Raw genomic sequence first — 26165 nt, 5'->3', positions numbered from 1 at the left:
TTGGGCGCTCGAGCGGAGTCATGTCTCAAGCTCGAGCGGGCGTCGAGCGGGGATTTCACCCATCCAGTACTTTCACAGTACGCTCGAGCGGGAAAGTTTACGCTCGAGCATGTACCTTTGTTGCATGTCCGCTCGAGCGGGTAAACCTGAGCTCGAGCGGGACTCTGTTTTTCTGAAAATGCTTTTAAATGTACATCTTTGCATCCTCATCCCATTCTAGGCATTCTTAGGCCTAGTTTAAGACATCTTGTTGAGGATATAGACGTAGAACACACCGAGGCAAATTAGGGATTAAGTTATGATATTGCCCAACTGTGTAGCTTAGTGTGTGTTCAACCTGTGAACTGTGTAGGGTTGGCAACTGGGGAGACACGCTCTAGCATACTGTAGCCCAGAACTCTGTGAGTAACAATTGTGTAAAGATATGTTCAACTGATTATCTTTTGAATACTGAACTGAACTGTTTACTGAACTGGTATTATTTACTGAATGAATGTATGTCCTTTATTTCTGAACTGTACTGTGGCATCCTTAGTACCTACTGTTTACTGTTACTGTTACTGCGACAGAATTCTCTGTCGGTTCCCTCGTGGAACCACTACTGTTTACTGACTGATGGCCATCATTACTGTTCGGTCTTTCAAGACCTACTGTTACTGTTATGCTAATGGATGTACCACATATGACTGTTTACTGTACTGAACGACTGAAATACTGATTGAATTGAACTGTTTTCATTACTGTAAGGACATTCATTCTAAACCCCTTTACGCTTTATGTTATTCACTGGGCTTTAGCTCACTGCTCATATATATATGTAGGTGTACAGGCACCAGACCGCAGCTAGAGGCGTCAGGGTAACTCCAGTTTTGTCAAGCCAGCCTTCGTGCCTCACTGCGAGGTTCCAAGCCTATCTGCTAAGGCTTAGGGGGTGTTTTAAGAATTCCCCCTTCTGTACTGTTTTACTGTTTTGTATAGACCGTACTGTTTTGTACAGACGGAATGTTTTCTGTACTGTTCTGTAGGGTTGAGTCCCTAGTTGAATGAATGTAATTATTGTGCATACTGTTCTGTACTGTTTATGTATGAATGCATGAAAAATCTTTTTGGCATACAGACTGTCACAGCTCATTGGACATTGTTTAATTACTGTATTGGCTTCCGCCAGGCCCTGTACTCTGTTTTACTGTATTACTGTTCTGCAGGCCTTCGGTAATCTCAGATTACTGGCCGGTTACGGTGCTAAACCCATAGGGCCGGGTTTGGGTCGTGACACTGCTGAAGCCATCAAAAAAGTTGCCGAGGCCGAGAAGAAAGATGCCGTGGTAAAAAAGGCTCAAGCCGAAAAAGAGCTCGAGCAGACCTTGACCACTAAAAACGCCGAAATTATTGAAGCCGATGAAAAAGCTTACGCCCAAGGAATGGCCGATGTTGCTGAGGACTACAAACTGCAAGTTAGGCAGGCATACAACAGGGGCTTTTCCCTTGGTTGGATGTCCTTGGCCAAAAAGCTCAATGTTCCTGAAGATTCTTCTCTGCACAAGGCTGAAGCTATTCCTCTCCCATTCCCTCCTCTTGCTCCATCTTCAAGTCAAGCTGAAGATGATGCAGAATCTGAGGCTGAGGATGAAGATAATAATGAAGATGAGGCCTTGGTGAGGAAATCCAAGGATGCTACTGAGGCCAAGTCCCCTCCTTCAACTGAGCAAGTCATGGACTTAACTTTGGATGAAGAGGGTGATGAGGTTGGAGAGGCGCCTAGGGAAGTTGTTACAGGGATATTATCATCCGACCTCCTTTTAGCTAAAAGAAGTCTTGACAAAACACTTGCAGAGATTGATGCCGAGCTTGAAGCAGAAAAGATTGCCGAGGAGGTTCCACCAGAATCTTCCGAGGTTCCAGCGCCTCCAGCTGTCAATGCTGAAGAATCCTGATTTGAATGTCTTTATTTCCTTGCCTTTTTTATACTCTGTTTTGTTTTCTAAACAGTGTAAACTTCCTTTTATGGCCGATGTGCCTTCCTTTGTATATAGCTGCAATTGTTTTTCTATGGATGCTTCAATCTTTTAATTTCTCTTTGATTTGTTTCTACATGGTTGTATGCCTTTTATTTTTTTGCCACCTTTGTGCAATCTCCTCGGGGTTATATACCTCGGGTACAACAACATCAAACTTTACTTTGGCAAGATACAGACCTGAAAACTCTTGATAAATTCCAACAAGTGTTTAATATATACTATTCAATATTAACTCTGCAAGTTTCTTCTCAAGTTTCAACAAGTATGTAAACAGTGATCTCGGTCTAACCTACTTGTAAATTGCTACAAATTTCAACAAGTGTTAACATATACTGTAAACTGTTCTCAAGTTATAACAAGTGTTAAATAATGATCTACTTGTAAATTGCTGTAAATTTCAACAAGTGTTTGAACAATATACTTAGCTTTTACTTCAACCTGAAAAATGCTGTAAATTTCAACAGATGATCACATGTCGGCTTAACATTATCTTGTAAATTGCTACAAATTTCAACAAGTGTTAAGCATCTTCCTTGGTTGGATCAACCTGTAGATTGCTATAAGTTGCAGACTATAACCTCGGCTTCACTTCGACTTGTAAATTACTACAAATTTCAACAAGTGAAGAGAAACAGTAATCTCGGTTTAACTTCAACTTGTAAATTGTTACAAATTTCAACAAGTGAAGATAAGGAATCAGCTTAACTCCAACTTGTAAATTGCTACAAATTTCAACAAGTGAAGATAAGGAATCAGCTTAACTCCAACTTGTAAATTGCTACAAATTTCAACAAGTGAAGATAAGGAATCAGCTTAATTCTAACTTGTAAATTGCTACAAATTTCAACAAGTGAATTAAGGAGTCAGCTTAATTCCAACTTGTAAATTGCTACAAATTTCAACAAGTGAATTAAGGAATAATCTCGGCTTAACTTCGACTTGTAAATTGCTACAAATTTCAACAAGTGAAGATAAGGTATCAGCTTAACTCCAACTTGTAAATTGCTACAAAATTCAACAAGTGAAGATAAGGAATCAGCTTAATTCCAACTTGTAAATTGCTATAAATTTCAACAAGTGAATTAAGTGTCTCTGTCTTCTCTCTACCCCCAATATGAACCTGAGTTCTACTTGGGTTCTCATTATTCATGTTTCTAAAAACACCAATATGTAACTTCATCAAATATATGTGTTTTAAGAAAAGGGAAAAGATTTATTGATGACATCAGCTAAAAATACTGCACATCTAATGATAGAAGAATTTCAAATTACAAGTGTTCCAAGGTCTTGGTAGTGCTTTGCCCTCGTTATCTTCTAGCCGATAAGCTCTATTGCCTAATACCGAAGTAATTTTGTAGGGTCCTTCCCAATTTGGGCCAAGCTTGCCTTCTCTGGGATTCTTCTTGTTGCCGACGACTTTTCTTAGGACTAGGTCGCCGACTTGAAAATCTCTTGGATTGACCTTCTTGTTGTAAGCTCTGGCAAGCTGTTGTTGGTATACTGCGAGCTGAATTGCAGCTTTCTCTCTTCGTTCTTCCAAAAGATCCAGATCTCGGGCTAAGAGTATGTCGTTGGTGCCATTCTCTACTCCCTGGGTCCTGATCCCTGGGATGCCGATCTCCAATGGAATGATAGCTTCTGTGCCATAAGCCATGGCAAAGGGGGATTCCCCTGTTGATCTTCTCGGCGTAGTCCGATATGCCCAAAGCACGTTGGGCAATTCGTCTACCCATTTTCCTTTTGCTGCCTGCAGCCTCTTCTTTATTCTATCCAAAATTACTTTGTTGGATGCTTCTGCTTGCCCATTACTTTGGGAAAAACTTGGTGTTGAAAAGTAATTCTTGATCTTGAATTTCGCGCAAAAGTTCTTGATGAGTTTGGTGTCAAACTGTGTTCCGTTGTCGGCAACTATTGCTCTTGGAATCCCAAATCTGGTGATGATATTTCTCCATATAAAGTTCTTGACGTCCACATCTCAGATTTTGGTAAGAGGTTCTGCCTCTATCCATTTTGTAAAGTAATCTGTTGCCACCAGCAGGTATTTTCTTTGCCCAGTTGCCTGGGGAAGTTTTCCAACCAGATCCATGCCCCATTGGGCAAACGGCCAAGGGCTGGATACTGGGTTTAGGTCAGCAGCTGGCTGATGTATCAAAGGTGCAAACTTTTGACATTGTTCACACTTCTTTACGTAGGCTTCAGCATCCTTCTGCATGTAGGGCCACCAATACCCCTGGGTAATGGCCCTGTGGGCTAATGATCTGCCCCCAGTATGGCTTCCACAAATTCCTTCATGAATTTCATACAGGAAATCTTCAACCTGTAAAGGGTGTACGCACCTTAAAAGTGGTCCAGCGAAGGACCTTCTGTAGAGGTGTCCATCTTCTGTCAGACTGAATCTTGCCGATTTCAATCTAACTTTGTGTGCCTCCTTACGATCTTCTGGCAACTTTCCTTCTTTCAGGAATGCAACAATTGCATCCATCCAGCTTGGCCCCATATCCACACACATTGGTTGCTACTTTGTGCTCTTTGGTTTTATGCTCGGGCTCGACATATAGTCGATCATAATTGTTCTTGTTTTTCTAGTCTGTATTGAACTTGCCAGGTAAGCCAACGCGTCGGCGTGGGTGTTGTCATCTCGGCTGACTTGCAGTAGTCGGCAGTTCTGAAATAGGGCTGCCAATCTGATGACCTCTTTTGCATATGCCGACATTCTTTCGTCCCTGGCTACAAATTCACCTGTGGACTGGTTAACAATAAGTTGTGAATCACAAAAAACTATTACCTCATCTGCTTCTGCTGCTGCTGCCAGTTTTAGCCCTGCAATTAATGCTTCGTATTCCTCCTCATTATTTGAGGCCTTGAACCCCAAACGGATGGACTGTTCTATTATTTCTCCATTTGGAGATATCAGCAGTACTCCTGCCCCTGCGCCTTGTCGGTTTGAACTTCCATCGACAAATAGTCTGAATGAGTTACCGATGTAGATGCTGCAGGGTCTGAGTTTTTCCTTTCTTTGCTCTTTGGTCTTTGGCTGAGATTCTCCTTGCTTGCTGGGACAATGCTCATCCTGGCTCAACGGAGCCCGATGTTCGGTGGTTTCAGGGGTGAATTCTGCCACGAAGTCGGCCAAAACTTGGCCTTTAATCACTGTTCTCGGCCTGAACTCCAGATCATACTGACCTAGGGCTACGGCCCATCTTGCTATCCTTCCTGTTAAGTCTCTCTGCTGTAATAAGGACTTCAATGGATGCTCTGTTAAGACCACAATTTTATGTGCCTGAAAGTAATGGTTTAGCTTTTTTGAAGCCATTACCAAGGCTAGCATTAATTTCTCCAGTGGTAGATACCTTGTTTCTGCATCGGCCAAGGTTTTACTAACATAATAAACAGCCTTTTGCTCACCTTTTTCTTCTCGGATCAGTACTGCACTTACTGCGTGTTCTAAGACTGCCAAGTACAAAAACAGTTCTTCCCCTGGTTCTAGGTTGGAAAGAACCGGGGTTGTGGTCAAGTATTTCTTTATGTCGGCTAAGGCGGCTTCGCATTCTTCTGTCCACAGAAAGTCTGTGGCTTTTTTCACCAAGTTGAAGAAGGGTCTGCATTTATCTGAGCTTCTGCTGATGAATCTGTTTAGGGCTGCGGCCTTTCTAGTAAGCATCTGAACCTGTTTTGCCGACGTTGGGCTCTGCAGCTCTAGGATGGCCTTGATTTGGTCTGGGCTGGCCTCAATGCCCTTTCTCGTTACCAGATACCCTAAAAACTTACCTGATCCAACTTCAAACGCGCACTTTGATGCGTTGAGTCAGAGCCGGTATGTTTTGAGTATATTAAAGACCTCTTTTAGGTCGGCAAGATGACCCTTAGATTCCTTGGTCTTCACGACCATGTCATCGATGTAGACTTCTACCGTTTTGCCAATCAGGTGCTTAAACATTTTTGTTACTAACCTTTGGTAAGTTGCTCCTGCATTTTTCAACCCAAAAGGCATTACCTTGTAACAGTACAGGCCTTTAGGGGTGATGAATGCGGTTTTCTCCTCGTCTGGAGGGTACATGGCAATCTGGTGGTACCCCCTGTATGCGTCCAGAAAACTCATTCTTTCATGCCCTGAAGTTGCGTCTACGAGCTGGTCAATCTTGGGCAGAGGAAAGCTGTCTTTGGGGCAGGCTTTGTTGAGGCTGGTAAAGTCTACACAAACCCTCAATTTGCCGTTCTTCTTCTTCACTACTACTGTGTTGGATAGCCAAGTTGGGTAGTAAACTTCTCGGATGGCCCTGGCCTCCAGAAGTCTATCTACTTTTTCTTCTACTGCTTCGACGTGCATTAATGTCGGTCTTCGCGCTCGTTGACTCACAGGTTTTGCCGACCTGTCGACATTCAATCTGTGGCAAGTGACCTCGGGGTCAATGCCAGGCATCTCGTAGGGTGTCCAAGCGAACACCTCAATGTTGGCTCTCAAAAAGTCTTCCAGTTCTCTTTTCTCTTCTTCGGCTAAGCCTGAGCCGAGAAGAAAGAAGCGTTCTTCGTCGCCCTCCTAGACAAGGATTTTCTTTAGTGTCTCTTCACTCTTTTCGGCTGGCTCCTTGCCGACATCATCTAGGACCTCTATGTCCTCGTCTTCAATCTCTGCCTCTTTTGGCTCCCGAATGCAGCTGGTAGACTTCATTGTTGCCATGGAGCAACTTTTTGCCTGCAGTTGATCTCCTCTGACTTCTTCAATCCCATGCTCTGTTGGGAATCGTAGTAGTTGATGCAGTGTTGAGGGAACTGCCCCTATTGCATACAACCATGGTCTTCCAAAGATTATGTTATACGGCGAGGGTGTGTCAATCACCATAAATTCTGTTTTAATCTTCTTAGTACCAGCTTGTACTTCCACGCTTGCTGCGCCTAGTGGCCATGTCGGTGTTCCATTGAAGCCGACCATAGGGTTGCTGGATTGTTCCAGGTCGTCTGGGTAAAGGCCTAGCTCCTTGTAACATCTGACGTACATGATGTCACAAGAGCTGCCTTGATCTATTAGGATGCGTTTCACTTAGTATTCCCCAACCTGGAGGGATACTACCAAGGCATCATTATGCGAATGTTGGACCAGCTCCAGGTCGGCTTCAGTAAAGGCTATCACCGGCCCTTGGCACTCTTCTGGCCGATGTCTTTTTTCCCCGATTTGGTAGACATGCTGTAAATGCCTTACCCTCTGGGTCTCTCCTCTGACTTCGTTCTCGTTGACCCTTGAGTGGATCACATTAACCACCTTTGGTCCTCCTGCCTGTGGTTGCTGTACTGGAGGTGGTGGAGCTGCTGGTGCTTGAGGCAATCTTGCCTGTTCTTCTCTGGTCCTGGCCTCATCAACAAGGTCCCTCAAATGGCCTTGCCTTACTAAGTCTTCTAAGTGTGCTTTTAGGGCTCTGCAACCCTGGGTTGGGTGCCCTTCTTCATTGTGGTAAGCGCAACGCCTACCCATGTTTCTTCCCATGAATTCCCCTGGTGCTCTTGCTGGAGTTCTGAAATAGGGTTGGTTTCATATTTGATCCAAGACTTTATGGATGGGGATTCGGAACACCGTGGTCACTGCCTGTTTACCCTTCAATTCTGTTTCTTGTTTGGTCAGTCCGTTGTTACCTCGGCCTTGCTTCGGCGAGCCGTTTCCTTTCTCCTGCTTTATCTCTTTGTTTCCCGATGTATCTTCCTCGGCTCTGGCGTACTTCTCGATTCTTGCCATGAGTTCTTCCATGCTTTTTGGCAGTGTTTTTGCCAAAGACTTCCGTAGTGGGCAGTCATCTTTCAGGCCGTTCTTGAAAGATACGACCGCCACTTCTTGGTTGCATTCAGGTATTCGATTGAACACCTCGTAGTACCTCTTCGCGTAGGCCCTAAGGCCTTCTTCCTTGGTGATTCGTAAAGCCATTAGGGCGTCGACCCTTAAGGGCTGTAGTTTGTTCGTCACAAACCTGGCCACAAACATCTCGGCCAGGCCTTCCCATGTCTTTACGCTTCCCTTTGGTAGTTTATGGAACCAATCGGATGCAATTTCCCCAAAGGATGAGGGAAATACTTTGCAGAGCAACGACTCGTTGCCACTGTATAAAGCCATTGAGTTCAGGTATAGTCTAACATGAAAGTTGGGATCTGACTTACCATCATAAATTTGGAACATCGGCATACTGAATCTTTTTGGTGCTTTAAATTTGTCGAGTTCCACCGAGAATGGTGTTCTCGGCTTAACTGTGGAAGTCACCTCGGCTTCAACATTCTGCTGCCTCCTTTTGAGGTAATCCCTCAAGTCTTCCTTACTCCTTCCTGGAGCTCGGCTATCTCTGGACTTCAATCTTTTTGGTACACTACTTTCGGCCTCGTGGTGGGCCCGTTTCGATCTTTCTCCATGGGTTGTGTCAAAGCAGAGTGCTTGACCTTGAATATTCCGATGTTCTTTGGGCCTTGGGTCCTTCATGTGATGTGTCCTTTGGGACTCTTATTGCCTTGGCTCCTCTTGTCTGATTTCCCTGGAAGGTTGGTGAGAGTGCCTTCCACTCCTGGTGTGCTGAGGGGCTTCGGGGATTGCTTTCCTTCCTCCCTTCTGGGCATTAATTGTTGGCATCGACGTATCTTGCAGCGGGTATGGTGGCTGCATAACATTGTTTTGCATCATGAAGTTGACCACTGGCTGTAGGTCCGTCAACTTGTTTGCCAAGTCTTTTACTTCCTCATCTTTCCGTAGGCACCTATCCTTCCATACCTAAAGGTTATTTTCATTATAATACTTACTTTGGTCTGTCCTCTTCGAAGCGTTGCCCTCCTGGCCGACGTCTCTTTCTCCGTGGCTCTGGCCATGATTTCCTGTACTGTGGTTGTCTCCTTCAATGTCAAGGTTAATTGGTCTGCCACTCTCAGCAGGAGTATTGCCTCCAATATTTTCCCCCTGTCCGTTATTGGCCATCTATTCTTCTAAGATTCCCACAGACGGCGCCAAATTGTGTGGGTGATTTTCCGACCACACTGCCCGCCTAGTAATCAGCTGGAGAGCACCGGCAGAATAGATGGCTTTAGTAACCTGTAACAGAAAGAAAAAGGCTCCGGTGGTGGCTTTTCCACCCAGGGGCACTCCGACGATCAAGTCAGTATATCTCTCAAAGATAATCAAGTGCTAAACTCACAAGCTTGAGTATAAAACTGCGTACCTTAGACCCATGGGGGTGCCTCTCTTTTATAGTTTACTCAATCCTAGTCCCACTAGAAGCCTGACTTCTATGGACTCCAATTCAATACTGACTTTGGATTCTTCAAGAGATAAAGATAAACTCCCTAAGAGTTTTATCCTTATCTTGGCTAAGTCTCCTCGTTGTCCTAGGACTCTTGTCCGTTATCTGCTTATCTCGGATTTTGATATCTTCGGAGATAACCTCGGTAACTCCGAGATCACCTCGGCGTAACTACCACGACACGTGGCACTTCGGCTGACACGTCAGCGTCGCCATGCCACATGTTGGTATCCAAAAAATATATCCCCACAGTAAGTACATCTGGGTACGCCAAAAATTAAGAAGAAAAAATTTACATACGTATTTTGTGTACCCGATATATATACAGAAGTACCATACGAGATACCATACGCTGATAAATAACTAATACAGATACAACATATTTTTCAAAGTATCCATACTTTATAGATTGTCAGTCTCTTGTCTTCTCAAAAGAATGAAACAATCTCCTGAAAAACTAATTTAATTTGAAACGAATGCCATTAATATGCAATTGTCGGAGTTTTGATGACTTAATTTAAATTTCACGTGTTATTTGTTTTCTCCACATCGCAAAGAAATTGCATATATGAACAGCTCTCAAATAAAAAAGGAACTCTAAACAAAAGGTAAATGGAAAATATTAGTGATAATTACAAATAAAATATCAAAAAATTCAAATTATAATAATTATTATAAGGGCTTAGGCACGGGAAATTCATTCTCTTTAAGGAGATTCAAGTCCTCTGCGATTAGGCAAAGTTTCACACCGGTACAGTAGAAAAAATCTAGACTTGTCCCCCCAAGATACAATAACCCGACTAAGTCGTATGGTTCACCAATACTGCACAATTGGTTAAATCCAAAGTTTTATCACATACACCCTTTATTTATTTGCTTGATAATCTCACACAAACATAATAAAACAACAAAAATTTCTTATATATTTCAAGATAAGAGGTTAGCTCAATTTATAGGAGATGAAAGCTTTGACAAGTTTTTTGGAGGATTATTAGAAGTTGCTTGGAGGATAAGTATAAGAGAGGAAACTTGGTGAAAAAGTTCATTGAAGGAGACTTGAAGGCAAAGAAAAAGACTTGACTTAGGCAAAGACTTGAAAGACTTGGAGAGAGAAAACCTTGACTTAAAGGCGAAGAAAACTTGGAGAGAAAAAAAAAATCATACCTATAACACATTATAATATTAAAATATCAAATAACAGAAAACAATCACACTTGGGTAATGATAGTCAAACCCCTTATCCTCTTAGTAAAGTAGTATGATGCCTCTTTAATCACCTAATTTAATCCATTTTATTTTGCATAATATTGCATACGATGAGACATTATATTTTAGTTCCCATTTGTAAATTTTTGTTGTATGTGCACCAAATGTGCAGTTATTTTCTAAGTCGGGTATTCAAAAAATGAAAGAGGCTTAAAGTGTAAGAAAACTATTGAAATTTTCAAATGACATAGGTTATATAATCCATCTTTTTAGGGGTGGTTTGACATAGGCTATATAATCCATCTTTTTATCTTTTTTTTATCACATTATTTCTCTATTTTTCTGCACAAAGTGATTGTGCCGATAAGGTTATTATTATAATACACCAAGGGTTTCTGCACACTTTCACCAACTGCTTTTAATCCAGCAAAATGGATGACAGCATCAACCCTGCAGTGGAAACAAAATTAGGAGGAAGAGAAAAGGTCAGATGTCATATAGTTAACCTTCATATAAGCCACAAAATCAACTTTCTATTCATGTTAACAAGCATAGTTCGTATAGAAGATCGGTTTTCTGCTGTTTACAAACATTTTGCTCATAGAAGATTGTTGTTTTTTATGGTGTAAATACATTACTCATATCCCCTGATATTAATAAGTTGGACCTCACAATCTAAGCTGTAGAAGGAATTAATGAGATTTATTACATAGCAAAAGTAATGCCTCAATCCTGACAGCTCAAATCAAATAAATCAGAAAGATGCAGATGACTACATAAAAAGTTGCAGATAATTCAGATGCATAAAAATAAGAACAGTAAAGGTTTAAGGGTCATACTACTTGAACTTGAATTTGCGAGGTTAGCCCATAATGGGCTTTAACTTTGGAAATAAGTTTGACTCTATAGAGTTTCGAGATCTAGGAGAATTAGCGTATAATGTCACCATATATGAAACTCTACTTGAGGACAAACAAGATCAAAGTAATGCATCCTATTGGACCTATTATAGGGAGCCTAATTTTCAAATTAATGTAGTGGAGATCATAGGAAAAGAGCCTATGATTTGCGAAGCATCAATTTAGAGGGATACAACCATTGATTAGCAATTTAAAAAGAAAGACCTTCACAGAAAATATTCTTGACATATTTGATCATTCGCTAACAACATATTTTCTAAAATTGCCTAAGGGAGTTAAGATCCTAACATCGTAAGAAATTAAAGGCAAAATGTATTATAAATGACATAACCGTTGGTCTCACTCAGCTAAAAACTATATTTGTTTTTAGACAGGATTCAATAGCAGATTCAGAAAGGAAGACTAAAATTTCCAGCCAAAGCAAAAAAGGAAATGGAGATAGACATTGACCTATTTTCGAAGATCAGAGAAACGGCAGCCAATATTGGCATACCAGACTACCCTGCCCAAGAAGTGTGAAGAACTTCTCCTTACAGGAATTAGATGAGGTCAACGTGCAAATGCATGTTGCTAGCCAAACTACCATTAAGAAGAACACACAGGGTTCACTAGCAAGTGGGCAAAGCTTCGTGGGCCAAGAGGATGATTCCAGTGAAGAAACTTTAGATGATGACTCGCTCGAAGTAGCTGTTATGCAACGAATGTGTCCCAGGTGCAGGCTGAGTTACAAATGGTTGAAAGGACATCCAGTTGGTAAGAAACAATATTACAAAGATGTGCAGAAAGATCGTAGGCTAGTCAGTACCTACAACAAGAGGGCATACCCAAGTGGTCTTAGCCAGTTGCCATCCTTGGTTAAGGCACCAGATGCCAAGAATCTGTTAAGAGGCAAGTGACCTTTGTATGAAACTAGGCCACCAAATTACTATAGGATGGTCAACAAGCCAGTAAGTAAGCCTGAACTTGGCTTGAGACAGGAAACCAAACCAACCCTTAATTTTATTTTTTCCATAATTCATTTATGTCTGATATATCTCTTCATATGGTGATCAACATACTACTACCCCACTGACACCAACTTTGATTGTATCGTGCTATAGTTTATTTCTCTCTTTCTGTCAAAAAAATTTAGTATTATTTTTTTATTTTATTTATGTAACATTACTCAAACTAATATGTTCTTTCGTGAAAATAAGAAAAAAAATTAGGATAAACATGTCCACTCATGATGGTGGCCCTTATACAGTATTATCATCAATTTAAAACTTATCCGCAAGCTTTCAATTTTGAGTGAAGAAAAAAGGGTGTGGGAAAAATAGTATGCTTCAATTTCCAATGTGAAGCTATTCCTTGCTCAATAAAGCTTGGTTTTACATGTTTAAAAAAAAATTAAAAAGTTAAAAAGTTTTTATCTTATTTAAGATACATCATTTTATTTAAATTACATTATCTCTTTAATATATCACTTTAAATCTAACTTTAAACCTATCCATATTTCATAAAAAAGTTAAAAAGTGTACTTATTTAACAGCTCCTCAGCATGGAGAAAGTGATGCTTTTGAAGATTGTAATTAGGGAATATAGTAATGTTATATGTATCAATTAGTGTATTAATTAATGTACTAACACTAGTTATGACATTATTATTGACCCCATTCATTATACAAATTATAAATACCAAAAATATTTTAAATTATGTCTTATCATCAATTGATACACTAATTAATATATTAATTAATGCATATAGTATTATTCTAGAAATTATGGTAAGATTCATAATTTTATATTAAAAATTAATTAACGAAATGATATAGAGATAATATGAGACTTTGGGTTGGTTTGGAAAGTGGATTGGCTTTTTGATTTTTTTAGCTATTTTAACCTGGGTTAAAAAGTTTGATTTGGGAAAGATTTTTTGACTTTTTAACTTTTTTGACTTTTTTTGTGAGAGAAGAGTGTAATGATTATGGGTTGAATGTGATATTTTATTTTTTATAACTAAAATAACCTATTTTATCTTTTATGATTAAAAAAAAAAAAAAAAAAATCCATATTCTTCTCCCCAAGCGGTGCTTTATATGTAATGTGTGATTTGTATGACATGATCTAGTGATATTTTATAAAAAGAAAAATGCTTGGGAGCACAAATTAGTGCTCCCACTAATTAGGTGGCAGTGGGTCTCGCTATTAATGATGTGATGTTTTAGTTTTGGAGTTGTATTTATTTATTTATTTTTTTACTTTTTTAATGCATTAATGCTATTAGTGGTGATGTTTTTAGTGGGATGAATCATTGTTGTTATAAAAATTAGATACTTTTTTTTCTCTCTTTCCGACATTAGCATCTCGTTGCTTGATATATTACTAGAACGCTAGAAAGTCAAGATTTTTCTACTAAAATAATAAACAAGTAACATATTTTTTTTTGTGGTTGATTTTTTTCTTTTTTCTTGTTGTATGACTAGTAATGATATTCACTCAAAATTTTCAAATCATGATTTTTCTGTGATATTAAAAAAAAAGAGTCAAGCACCCACTATTTTGACTCATAAGTACAAATATACCCATTTTTTAGATAAAAATTAAGTTTTAAATTTTTTTTTTCTTTACTTCAGTATTTACGTATATTATTCAAAGTTTAAAAGGACATAATAAATTTTATTTTTGTTAGTTTGATATACATTATTAGGTAATTGATAATCTAACAGCGCTTTAGTTCTAGATCTTGTTATCTCTACATTGAACTCATTTCTTATATATTTAAGTTTTTGGATTAATCGGTAACGGTAATTTAACATGTTTAGAAGGACTTTTAAAAAAATAAAAAATAAAAAATAAAAAATAAAAAATAAAAAAAAAACCTATTTTGGGGGTCATTCATTTTTCCATGTTTCCTATCTATTTAAGTTTTTTGAATTAATCGGTAACGGTAATTTAACATGTTTAGAAGGACTTTAAAAAAAAAAACACCTATTTTTGGGGTCATTCATTTTTCCATTTAAAGCCCTCCCCCTCCTATAAATAGCTGAACATCTCTCAAGCCATTTGTGTATAAACTTTTTTCTAACACAGCATCATCAATCTCTTCCTCCTCCTCCTTCACCTTCATTCCTATCACCAACACTCTCTCTTTCTCTCTCATTAGTCAAACATATTCCAAGAACCCATCTTTGAATCGCCCTTCTCTTCTCCATCTTCATCTTCACCAACCATGGTGGTTCTCGCTAAACCAGCAATTGAACAGTTATCAGCCATCAAAACCTGCAAGCTCACCACCACATTTTTCTCTGGAATTCCCATCATAGACCTATCGAAACCCGACTCAAAGAACCTCCTCGTTAAGGCCTGCGAAGAGTTTGGATTCTTCAAAGTGATCAACCATGGCGTCCCAACTGAATGCATCACCAAACTAGAATCCGAAGCTGTCAGTTTCTTTTCCTTACCACTTTCCGAGAAAGAAAAAGCAGGGCCTCCCAATCCATTCGGGTATGGAAACAAGAGCATTGGATCCAACGGCGATGTGGGTTGGGTCGAATATCTCCTCCTCACAACCAACCCTGAATTCAATTACCAGGGATTTGAATCAATCTACGGCAAAACCCCAGAAACCATTCGGTATGAAATCGAAACAGAGTCGATCAAAAACTGTTTGTTTTGTGGGTTAAATTCAATTTTTGATTTTGTTTGTTTGTATGTTTGTTTGTTTTTGATTGTTTTGCAGTTGTGCTGTGGATGATTATGTGTTGGCAGTGAAGAGAATGGCCTGTGAAGTTCTCGAGTTATTGGCTGATGGGTTGAAGATTCAGCAGAGGAATGTGTTCAGTAAGCTGTTAATGGATGAACAGAGTGACTCTGTTTTTAGGCTGAATCACTACCCTCCATACCCAGAGCTGCAAGAAATGAATGGTAGTAATTTTATTGGATTTGGAGAGCACACTGACCCTCAGATCATCTCTGTTCTGAGATCCAACAACACATCTGGACTTCAAATCTCTTTGAAAGATGGCAACTGGATTTCTGTCCCTCCTGACCAGAATTCCTTCTTCATTAATGTTGGTGATTCTTTGCAGGTACGGTTACTATTATAATATAAATATAGATATAGATATACATGCACACACATATCTATGTTGGTGTAGCTTGTGCTCATATATATATATATATATATATTATAGTATAGAGGTGAACAATCTTTCATGATTATTTTCATGATATTTTTTTTTTTATGATTCTTAACATTATTGATAATTTTACTATGAAGAGGAAAGACGAGTTAAATTTTAAAGCTGTTACAAATTATAAATGTATCAAAATTTTAAAAATATTGTGTTTCATATACTAGATTCTGTGTGCTTATTGAGACAGTTGTAAAAATACAGATTGAGGAAGATGAGTTGTCAGTGTCGAGTTGTGTAGGCAACATGTGTTTGTTTTTTTTTTTTTAAAGTTGTTACAAGTTATTTACGGACATTCTTGAGGGGGAAAAAACGTGTCAAAGCTTCAAATTTTTTTATATACTAGACTTTGGACACGTATGGTGTGCATATTGATACAATCGCCAAAATATAGATTGAGGTAGATGAGTTGTGACTGTCGAGTTGTGCACGCGAAAAGTTGTTGCAAGCTATTCATGGGCATGTTTGGGGTAAGAAATGTGTCAACTTTAAAAATGTTATCTATTTTATATACTTGACTCTGGACACATATGATGTGCATATTCACCAAGGATCCTCTAGAGTAAAATTTTCTTAAAATTTCTTAGAGTGCTATATTGTGTGGTTGAGATTTACTGGCAAGTCACATCAGAAAAATTGATGTGACTTGCCAATAAATCTCAACCATACACTGTAACACTTTAGGAAACTTTAGGAAAAAATTATCATTGCTCGTGCATATTGATACAAAACTGTCAAATATAGGAAGATGAGTTATGACAGCCGAAATGAGAGTTTTTTTCAGTAACTAATAAAAATTTAAATTTTCAACTGAGCACATGGAAAAATTGCATTCACATCAAATAATAATAGTGATTAAATAGATATATTTATATATATATGTATATATATTTCGATGATATTTTGAGATTTTCAAATTTCTGTTGCAGTTAATGAATAAGATTTCATGGCACTGTTTATATGCAAAAGTTGGTATTTGCATGAATACTAATAATAGAGATTAAACAGATATATCTAATATATTTTGATGATATTTTGAGATTTTCAAATATCTCTTGCAGTTAATGAGCAACATTTCATGACACTCTTTATTTGCGAAAGTTACTATATAACTTTTTATATGATCTTTTATTCAAGTTGTCCTTTATTTTCTTTTCTTTTTTTTTTTTTTTTTCAATAAAAACTAAAGAATTGGTTGTAGATGAGATGTCCTCCTACCAACCGCAATACCTGAGTAAGAGTCTTTTTCGCTTATGGTGAATAGTTTTTCTACGTGCACAAAATTTATTCACAAAATGTGCTATAACTCTCTTCATATGAGATAGTTGTATCTAATTATATAATCGAATACCGTACAATTAAAAATTTTCTATCAAGATGATATCTCATTTTTGTTGTTGTGGGGTCTTTGTATGTGTGGTTCATCTCTACTTCACTATCTGGCAACGGTACTCAATTCTGGATTTGCATTAGTGGGTAATTTTTTTGGTTTTGAAATGTGCCTGGTGGGTTTTGCAGGTGATGACCAATGGGAGGTTTAAAAGTGTAAGGCATAGAGTTATAGCGAACAGTTTGAAATCAAGGGTTTCAATGATATATTTTGGAGGACCACCATTGAGTGAAAAGATAGCCCCATTGCCTTCACTCATGGAAGGAGAAGACAGCTTGTACAAAGAGTTTACATGGTTTGAATACAAAAAATCTGCATACAAGTCTAGACTTGCTGATAATAGGTTGGGCCTGTTTGAGAAAATTGCAGCCTCATAATCTTTCCCCCCTTGTCCCCACCTTATTAAGGAAATGGTTGGTTTTTTCAAGTCTCAAAAAATTAGGGTTTTAGAATAGTTTGATCAAATCTGAAAGCTCTGTACTCTCTCTCTCTCTCTGTTTCTCTTATTTATCTTTTTTTTTTTTTTCCCTCTTTGCTTTCATACTTCATGTAACTACTCTTCTTGTTAATAACAGAAGTTCGTTGATCATGTAACCATTATGAAATGTAGAAGCTTTCATGATATGATTGAGAATCAATCAAAATGATCAGATTCAATAACAAATGAGTAATTTAATATGATGAGTCACATCAAAAAAAATATGTACATATATAGAGAGGGAATCTAATGTTTAATCATTTCTTTAATGAAAATAAAGAATTAATTTTTTTAATATAATTGATTGTAATTGATGCAGATCAAATTTAATATGCTAATATTGGATCAATAAATGCATTTTTATTTTTATTTTTTTATAAACCAAAGGAATATATATATATATATATATATATAGAATTAGATAAGAGTGTCCGAATTACAAAATCGACAATATTTGGCCCCTCTAGCAGCATCAGACAATTGACTAGCAATCGAATGTATTTTCATAACAATGACAACCCATACACATATGTGGTTTATGTATGGTAAGAGTCATCATTGATTTTTTTAGAATTATTTAAATTATTAATTGTATATATTGAATAATTTAGAAGATTTTGAAAAGATCTAGAAGACTCTAAAATATTTAAAAAAATTTGAAATATTTTAAGATTTTAAAATATTAGAAAAATATGTAGAAATTTAGAGAAATATAAAAGGTTTTGGAAGGTTTTAAAATATTTTAAAAGTATAGAAAGTGTTATTATATACTCAAAATAGTTTAGAGAGTTCTAAAATATTGAAAAGTATGAGTATACGTAAGAATATTTTAAAGAATTAATAATAGTTCTTGATCAAAATAATTCTAACCATTTGGAAGGGACAAGACAAGCATAAAGGGTGAAATCAAGTGGTGAGTGATTCCAAAAGTAAAAGTATTTTTGAGAATCTTCTTATATATTTGAATATATTTTTGTATTTAAATAAAGATTTACTTTTATATAATCTTCGTACACCATAACCTTATGTGGATATGTATCAAGTGTTAAAATCCTGTTGCAAAGTCATAATAATATTCAAAATCCTAAAAGCGGTTATTGAGAGAAGGAAGGAGGAGGAGTGTCTATGGGGTCTGACAACTTCCCAAAGAAACAAGTGGCACAAATTGTGGTCTGTGACAGCCCGACCCTCCCTAAATGTGAAGATCACGTGAAAAAGAGAAGATTGAACTTTCCAAGCACGCACTGCTCCTTATTAAAATCTTAGCCTATTTCATTTCATTTTATTTTATTTTATTTTATTTAAATTATTATTATTATTTTTATGGAAAATGTTTTGGGTAAGTTAAGTTGGAAGTAGCTTTCAGTCTGAGTCAGAGGCGTGAGGAGAGGAGAGGAGAGAACCGTGTTGTAGGGAATGAACCAATGGGCAATGAGTTTGCATAGATTGATAGATAGTGCTTTATTTTTTTATTTTTTATTTTTCTTTTTCTTTCTCTTGTCTGGTAAGAAAGATGCCTCTTTGGTGGTCAGGAACATGCCATTGCTAGCCTCCTCCCTTTCATATGCAGACTCACGAGAAGGCATTGATTGATTGAGGACAGCGTGACGTAATATTTTATATATGCTGTGATGGATGAAAAAAAAAAAAAATTACGATTTTATATTAAATAATTAAAAAATATAATAATTTATAATTAATCAAGAATATAATCACCTAATACCGCTAAATCAACCAATAATTTTTTCAAACTCACAGCCAATATTACTCTTGCAGACCAGGCCCTATTAACTTTCTTCTTCCATATTAATCGAATATACCTAATATATTTGTTTTAAAATAAATTATTTATGTAATTATATTGATCTCCCTTCTATATAAGACTAAAAAGATAATAAATAATGTAGATAGTGTGAAAATACATAGATAAATAATATAATATATACATTTTTGTGTAAAATATATAATAATATGAATATTTTTTCATTTTATGTTAATCAAAATGTTAGGAGAGTTTAATGTAATTATGTCATATTTGTGGGGCTTTTTGTATTTTTTCTAAATTTCAAAAAAGTCACTGCAATTTATCTTTTATTTTATAAAAAAAATCTATTTATTTTTAAAATTATATTTATCTGCTATTTTTAAATATATGTATATATATAATTTAATTATATGGCTATCAATTTTTGATTAATTAAATTTTTCATGTAAATATTTCCTTTTACTTAATAAATCTTACAAAATAAGTAATAAAAATACACTGAATGAAACTCTATAAAGGACTCAACAGCCCCTTAAACCCTTTCAGGCTTCGTTTGGGAAGTCAAGTTTGGAGTTTTTTTCTACTATTTTAGTCAAAAAATAAAATAAGTTTTTCAATCTAATAAGGCAAAATATTATATCCAATTCATAATCATTATATTTTTTCTTTTACAAAAAAGTAAAAAAAAAACTAAAAATCCTTCTCAAACGAGACTTTTTAACTAAAGTCTAGAATAGCAAAAAAAAAAAAAACCAAATAGCCAACCCACTTCCCAAACGAACCCAGATAAACTATGTCTAAGCCGTTTTTTAGGATGCGAGTTAATTTTTTGACTTTTTAATTTTTTTAACCTGACCTAAAAAGTTTTGTTTGTGATGAATTTTTTGACTTTGTAAGAAAAAAATGAAATGAGTATGATTTGGATGTGACATTTTATCTTATTAAATTAAAAAAATTATTTTTTCTTTTGATTAAAATAATCCCAACTCAACCCAATCCTTCTTTCGAAACAAACCTTAAATGGCATGGCAGATAATAATTTTTTTATTATTCTCTTTAAGCACAAGAATATTAATCGTCAAAAACACCTTTTGAAAACGCAAGAAGGTCGAGGTCTTTTGGGAAGTTACAAAAAAAAGAAAAAAAAGGTCAATTTTTTGATTTTTTAATTTTTTTAGTTAAAAAGGTCAATTTTTTAACTTAAAACATCCCAATTTTTTTGTCAAAAAAATTATTAAAAAAATTTAAAAATTAATTTTTTACCTACTTTTCAAAACATCACTAATTGTATGTTGTCATAATAGTAGTAAAGTAGGGTCTATTTTTTTTTTTTGTTCTTCTTCTGAATTGTGGGGCCTTTTACTTTGTAACAAAATTATTTTTTAAAAAATCAAACAAAAATGATTTGGACCCCCAATTTTTCAAACCCCCATGACCCCCAGTGTTTTCTTATTGGCTGGAAATTTTTTTTTTTTTTTTTTTTTTTTCCTATCTGCCAATCACAATGCCCCATGTGGACTGGGGGTGCTGGGGTCACCCCCCACTGGGGTCCCCAGCACGGTTGAAAATCAAATTACATGTCTACATGTTTAGCACTGGCCCTACTGTAGTAATAACCAGTCACAATTAAACACGTTAATTAGTCATAATATATAGACTTAAATAGTACTTATTGTAATTTAAAATGTTTAAACAATAATTATGCAGTAATTAGTAATTACACTATAAATGTGTAATAATTCAAAGATTGTTAATAAATCTATACAAAAATGTTAAAAATTCTAAAAAATTTATCAAATGTCTCGTATAAGTGCGAGACTGACATGGAACCTATATTGTGTGGGTCCTACACCTATATAAAACATCTAGTAAAAATTTTAATAAAATTTTTAATATTTCTAACAATACTTAAATCTATAAAGAATAGTGACAATGGATGGGAAAGCATTAAAAAACTCAACTTGAAGAAATATGAAGAGACTGAAAAATGCAACTTATAATTTTATTTTTTTTTTAATTTTAAAACATAAGTAATCAAGTCTTATATATATTTATAAATATAAAATTCTATTACTTTGTATCTAAAAATAAAAAATAAAATTATGTACAACATTATGTATATCTTTCGAAACTTCTTTCATTGTTTAAAACTATACAATATTTTAAAGATTTTCAACCCAAGCTCAAAATCAGAGACCATGGGGAGACAAGAAATCGACCAATGTCTGCAATCATTAAAAATGTTATTTTCTCACCTAAAATAGCAAAAGTCAAAAAAGGTTCTATGAATAAATAAATAATTATATTTATAGCAAAAAAAAAATGTGATATAGACTATAGTCGGTACCGACCAACACAGCTTTAGAACACAGAGATATCATTAATTAAAGGGATAAAGATGGAGTTGTTGGGAAACTAATGAAAAAATAATTAATTTGTTCAAAACGCACACATGAGACATTGGGGTTTTTAAAAAATATTTAGAAAAACTATGATACATATCTTTTAAAAATGTGTATATTGTGTGTATTTTATAATTAAAAAATAAAATAATATAAGTTTATATTTTCTGAATTATAATTATAAAAAAATATAATACCTAAATAAAATATGAGACATAATTAAAAAATTTATGAGTCATAATTAAAATAATATTATAATTAAAAAATATATATAATTAAAATATATATATATATATATATATAATACACCTTTCATCTAAGGGTGTATATATGTTAGACTTTTCCAAGATATTTATGGACTTGTCTAAAGTCATAGGACACACACATGCATGTCAGCCTTGTTTTTGGAATTGGGATCCTCCCCTTGAGGCCCCTCCTTCATTCCCTCCTTGTAAGGGCCTTCGGGTTCACTTTGAGGCCCAGTTTTGATAATCCGAATCGTTCATATTTTTAGATTTATTCAGTATATCATACCTGTAAAAAATCAAGTTGATCGAATATCATAAAGTATGTGTTCGAAAAACTGTTTATTAAAAAATAGTTTGTAGTCTCAATTTTCTGAACGCATACTTTCTGATATCCGATCAACTTGATTTTTTACAGGTATAATATACTAAATAAATCTAAAAATATGAACAGTTCGGATTATCAAAACTGGGCCTCAAAGTGGACCCGAAGGCCCCTGCAAGGAGGGAATGAAAGAGGGGCTCAAGGAGGGGATCTGGACTGTTTTGGCCCTTGCAAGTCGGTTACTCTTTATCCATCACTTCATATGTTTTAATCACTGTTTGGCGCACTTTATTTATTTATTCTAACAGTATATGTTTTATTGGGTAGTGTGGATCATGAACATTAACTATTGATTTTGGAATAATGGTATTGTGTATTTATAGTCAAAGTGTCATATTATATTATTTTGTATTATGTTATAATTTTTTAAAATCATAATAAAATTGCAACAGTAGATTATGTAATCCTAATTTAAGTTGAATTATGTAAATATTTGTGTTTTTATCCAAATGGAGGTTGGCTTCCATGCTGTGCCCATTTTGTCAAAACCCAAAAGGGTGGATACCTTTCATAGAAAATATATATGTAATTACTTCTAAATCACATAGAGTGGGTTAAATTTAAACTTTATCCCTAATGAAAATATAATTTAAGATGTTTACTTTCATTTCATGGATCGCTCAATTAGTAACTATCAAATTAATCAATGTTGGGACTATAGGAAGACACACTATCATATTCAAGCTGAAAGCGAAATTAATGAAATCGATTGAATTGATTGACACTAATTGGTCAATATTGCAAGCCCATTCAAGCACTGACAAATCAGTGCGAACCACCTCAATCGGTTTCAAACTAACATTTAATACGAATATCTATGCTCACATATGTACATGAGAGGATATTCCATTGTGTGATCTTACTCAAAGTTAGAGAACTATTTATGTATTTGATTGGAGGATTTGAGAAAGGATTTGAAAAGAAAAATAAAAAAGAAAGGTGAAATGTGAATGAATATGTTTAAATTTCAACTAATTTTACACATATTTTTTTTTTTTTTTTCTAAATCTCACAACTAAATATTAGGAGGGTGAGTGCATTTAAAGTGGTGAAAACAAATGTTTGCCAATTCAATGGGAAGGTTGTGGAAGCTTGAAAAAACAGAATAGAAATTATGGGCTTGGATGGCTTGGATCTTTTTCCCATTCAGTAGTCACCATCCTAGCCACATTCAAATAAATAATAATAATAATAATAATAATAATAATGGTCCCAACTGAGTACATGGTGGTGTGGACATGTACAATTTAGTTTTGAAGATATTCTCATCCGATCATTTATGATTTGAATTGTTTAATTCTTTTTAAGTTTTCTTATTTTTCAACTCTAAACATGTTATTGGTATCAACATTTTTTGTCCTCTCAATCAATTTTACTATATTCATTAATAGTTCCTATGCTTTGATGATATGAAAATGACATTAACTTTTCAATAATAATGCTAGGAACACAAATACACATTAATAAATATATCAATTAAACATACTATTAAGCATTGATGTTAACTTTTAGGCCTTGTTTTTATATAATCACACTATGCGATAAAAATAGTTTTTGATTTTGTTTTAGTAAGAGAAGGGGGTAACACAGATATGGTTTCAAATTTTTTTCCATAAAATTTGAACCTGTAATCTCACATTACAGACTTGTGCTATCTGATCACTAACTCAAAAATCTTAATTGTAATAAAAATATCTCAAATAACCTAAAAAATGTTCAGGGCCGGCCCTGAGTTCGTCGGGGCCTAAGGCGAATTTTGAAAATGGGGGCCCTTTTATATTGAAAAAAAATTCATGAATAAAACGATAAGTTACAATTTTTTTATTTGTTTGTAACCATAAAAAAATTTACTTACACATATAATCATTAAAATTATAAATAAAACAATTTAATAAAACAAAATTAGAACAAAAAAATTAGGAAAAAATTATTCAATTAAAATTGATAAAGACCTAGGTAAAAAAATTTGAGCAAAATTATTTATTCCACTAAAATCTAATAGATAAAGAAGGTAAAAATAAAAAATAAAAAAATAAGGCCCATATATTGTATCACTACAAGAAAAGGGGGTAAAAAACACGGAAGCATTAGCGACGGCAATTTTCCTGTCGCAAAAAATGATTTTTTGCGACGGCAGCCTCAACCGTCGCAAATGAGGGCTTTAGCGACGGCATTGTCCCCGTCGGTAATAAGAAATGCGCAGTAGGAAGTAAATGCATCAGTATTAGCGACGGTTATTTTTACCGTCGCCAAAAGCAATTTTTTTGAGACGGCGTACGGTTGCTGTCGCGAGTATGTTACATATTGCGACGGCAATTGTCCGTCGCAAATAAGTGTAAGTTAAACGGCGTCGTTTTATGCATAAATTACTTGACATTTGCGACGGTTTAAAACCTACCGTCGCAAAAAGTGAATTTTTTTTTCCCCCTCTTCATCTTGCCGCTCGATCAAAAAGTGAAACCTATATCCAAATCCCTAAATCTGTGAAACCAAGTTCTTTCCCCCAAATCCCTGCGAAGCCGAACGGTGGTGCGGTGCTGCGGCGGTGCTGCGGCGAGGACGAACGGTGGTGCGGTGGTGCGGCGGTGGTGCGGCGAGGACGAACGGTGGTGCGGTATGCTCTCTCTCTCTCTCTCTGTATAGATATATACATATGTATCATCTATATATATACGTATATAAATCTGTATCATCTATATATATATATATATATTGATAATATTTACATTATGAAATCTGTATATATATATATAAATCTGTATGAATATGTATATATATAAATCTGTCTCATCTTTATATATATATATATATACATTATTAAATCTGTAGATATACATTATTAAATCTATATATATAAATCTGTATCAATATGTATATATATAAATCTGTCTCATCTTTATATATATATATACATTATTAAATCTGTATATATACATTATTAAATCTGTATCATCTTTATATATATATATATATATTGATATATATATATATAAAAATATGTAAATTAATATGTATACATTATTAAATCTGTATATATATATATAAATTTGTAGCATCTTTATATATATATATACATATTGATATATATATATATATAAATATGTAAATTATATATAAATATATATATATATATATACATTATAATTCTAATTACATTGATATTATAAAATCTGTATATTTAAATAAATAATAATAACATTTATGGAAATATTATTGAACACGAAATGCAACCAAATTAGTAAGTTTATTATTTTGACATTTATGGAAATATTATAAATAATAATAACATTTATTATTTTGACAAATAATAAACTTTTAAAAATTCACAACCTATTTTTATATATGTAAAAAAAAAAATTAATAAGTTTATTATTAAGTTTATTATAACCAAATTAAACTTAGGTTGTTTATAACCAAATTAAACTTATTAAGTTTATTATTAAGTTTATTATAACCAAGTTTATTAGTAAGTTTATTGTTAAGTTTATTATAACTAAATTATTAAGTTTCTTATAACCAAATTAAAAATTAGTATAACCAAATTAGTAAGTTTATTATTTTGACATTTATGGAAATATTATAAATAATAATAACATTTATTATTTTGACAAATAATAAACTTTTAAAAATTCACAACCTATTTTTATATATGTAAAAAAAAAATTAGGAAAAAAAATTGAACACGAAATGCAACCAAATTAGTCCAAGAATAGTTTGGTCAGGAGGAAGTGACTCTACTTGATTTCATTTATGAAAATTAGGAAGGTAACATGGAAAGTAGTTCTGTAGTTGTAATATTTTCTCCCTATATGTTTATTTTCATATATTTGACTTTCTATATGAAGAAGGGTGTGCATTTTCATGCTGAAAGGCCAAAGTGTAATCGGAATTGTAAATTGCAAAAATGGGCTATGAAGAG

General features: G+C 34.8%; 1 protein-coding gene across 1 annotated transcript; it reads left to right on the top strand.

The window, feature by feature from the left end:
• The first annotated feature begins 14337 nt into the window (after positions 1-14337).
• Positions 14338-17565, top strand: LOC114302160 (gibberellin 2-beta-dioxygenase 1). The gene is made up of 3 exons (XM_028247151.2): positions 14338-15021; positions 15128-15476; positions 17100-17565. The coding sequence occupies exons 1-3, from the start codon at positions 14618-14620 to the stop codon at positions 17346-17348; spliced, it is 1002 nt and encodes a 333-aa protein (XP_028102952.1). The 5' UTR covers positions 14338-14617; the 3' UTR covers positions 17349-17565.
• Positions 17566-26165: the final 8600 nt, after the last annotated feature.

This window comes from Camellia sinensis, chromosome 8 (assembly GCF_055761805.1).
Source record: "Camellia sinensis isolate YWXY chromosome 8, ASM5576180v1, whole genome shotgun sequence".
NCBI classification, from domain to species: domain Eukaryota; kingdom Viridiplantae; phylum Streptophyta; class Magnoliopsida; order Ericales; family Theaceae; genus Camellia; species Camellia sinensis.
This window is presented reverse-complemented; position numbering and strand designations above follow the sequence as displayed.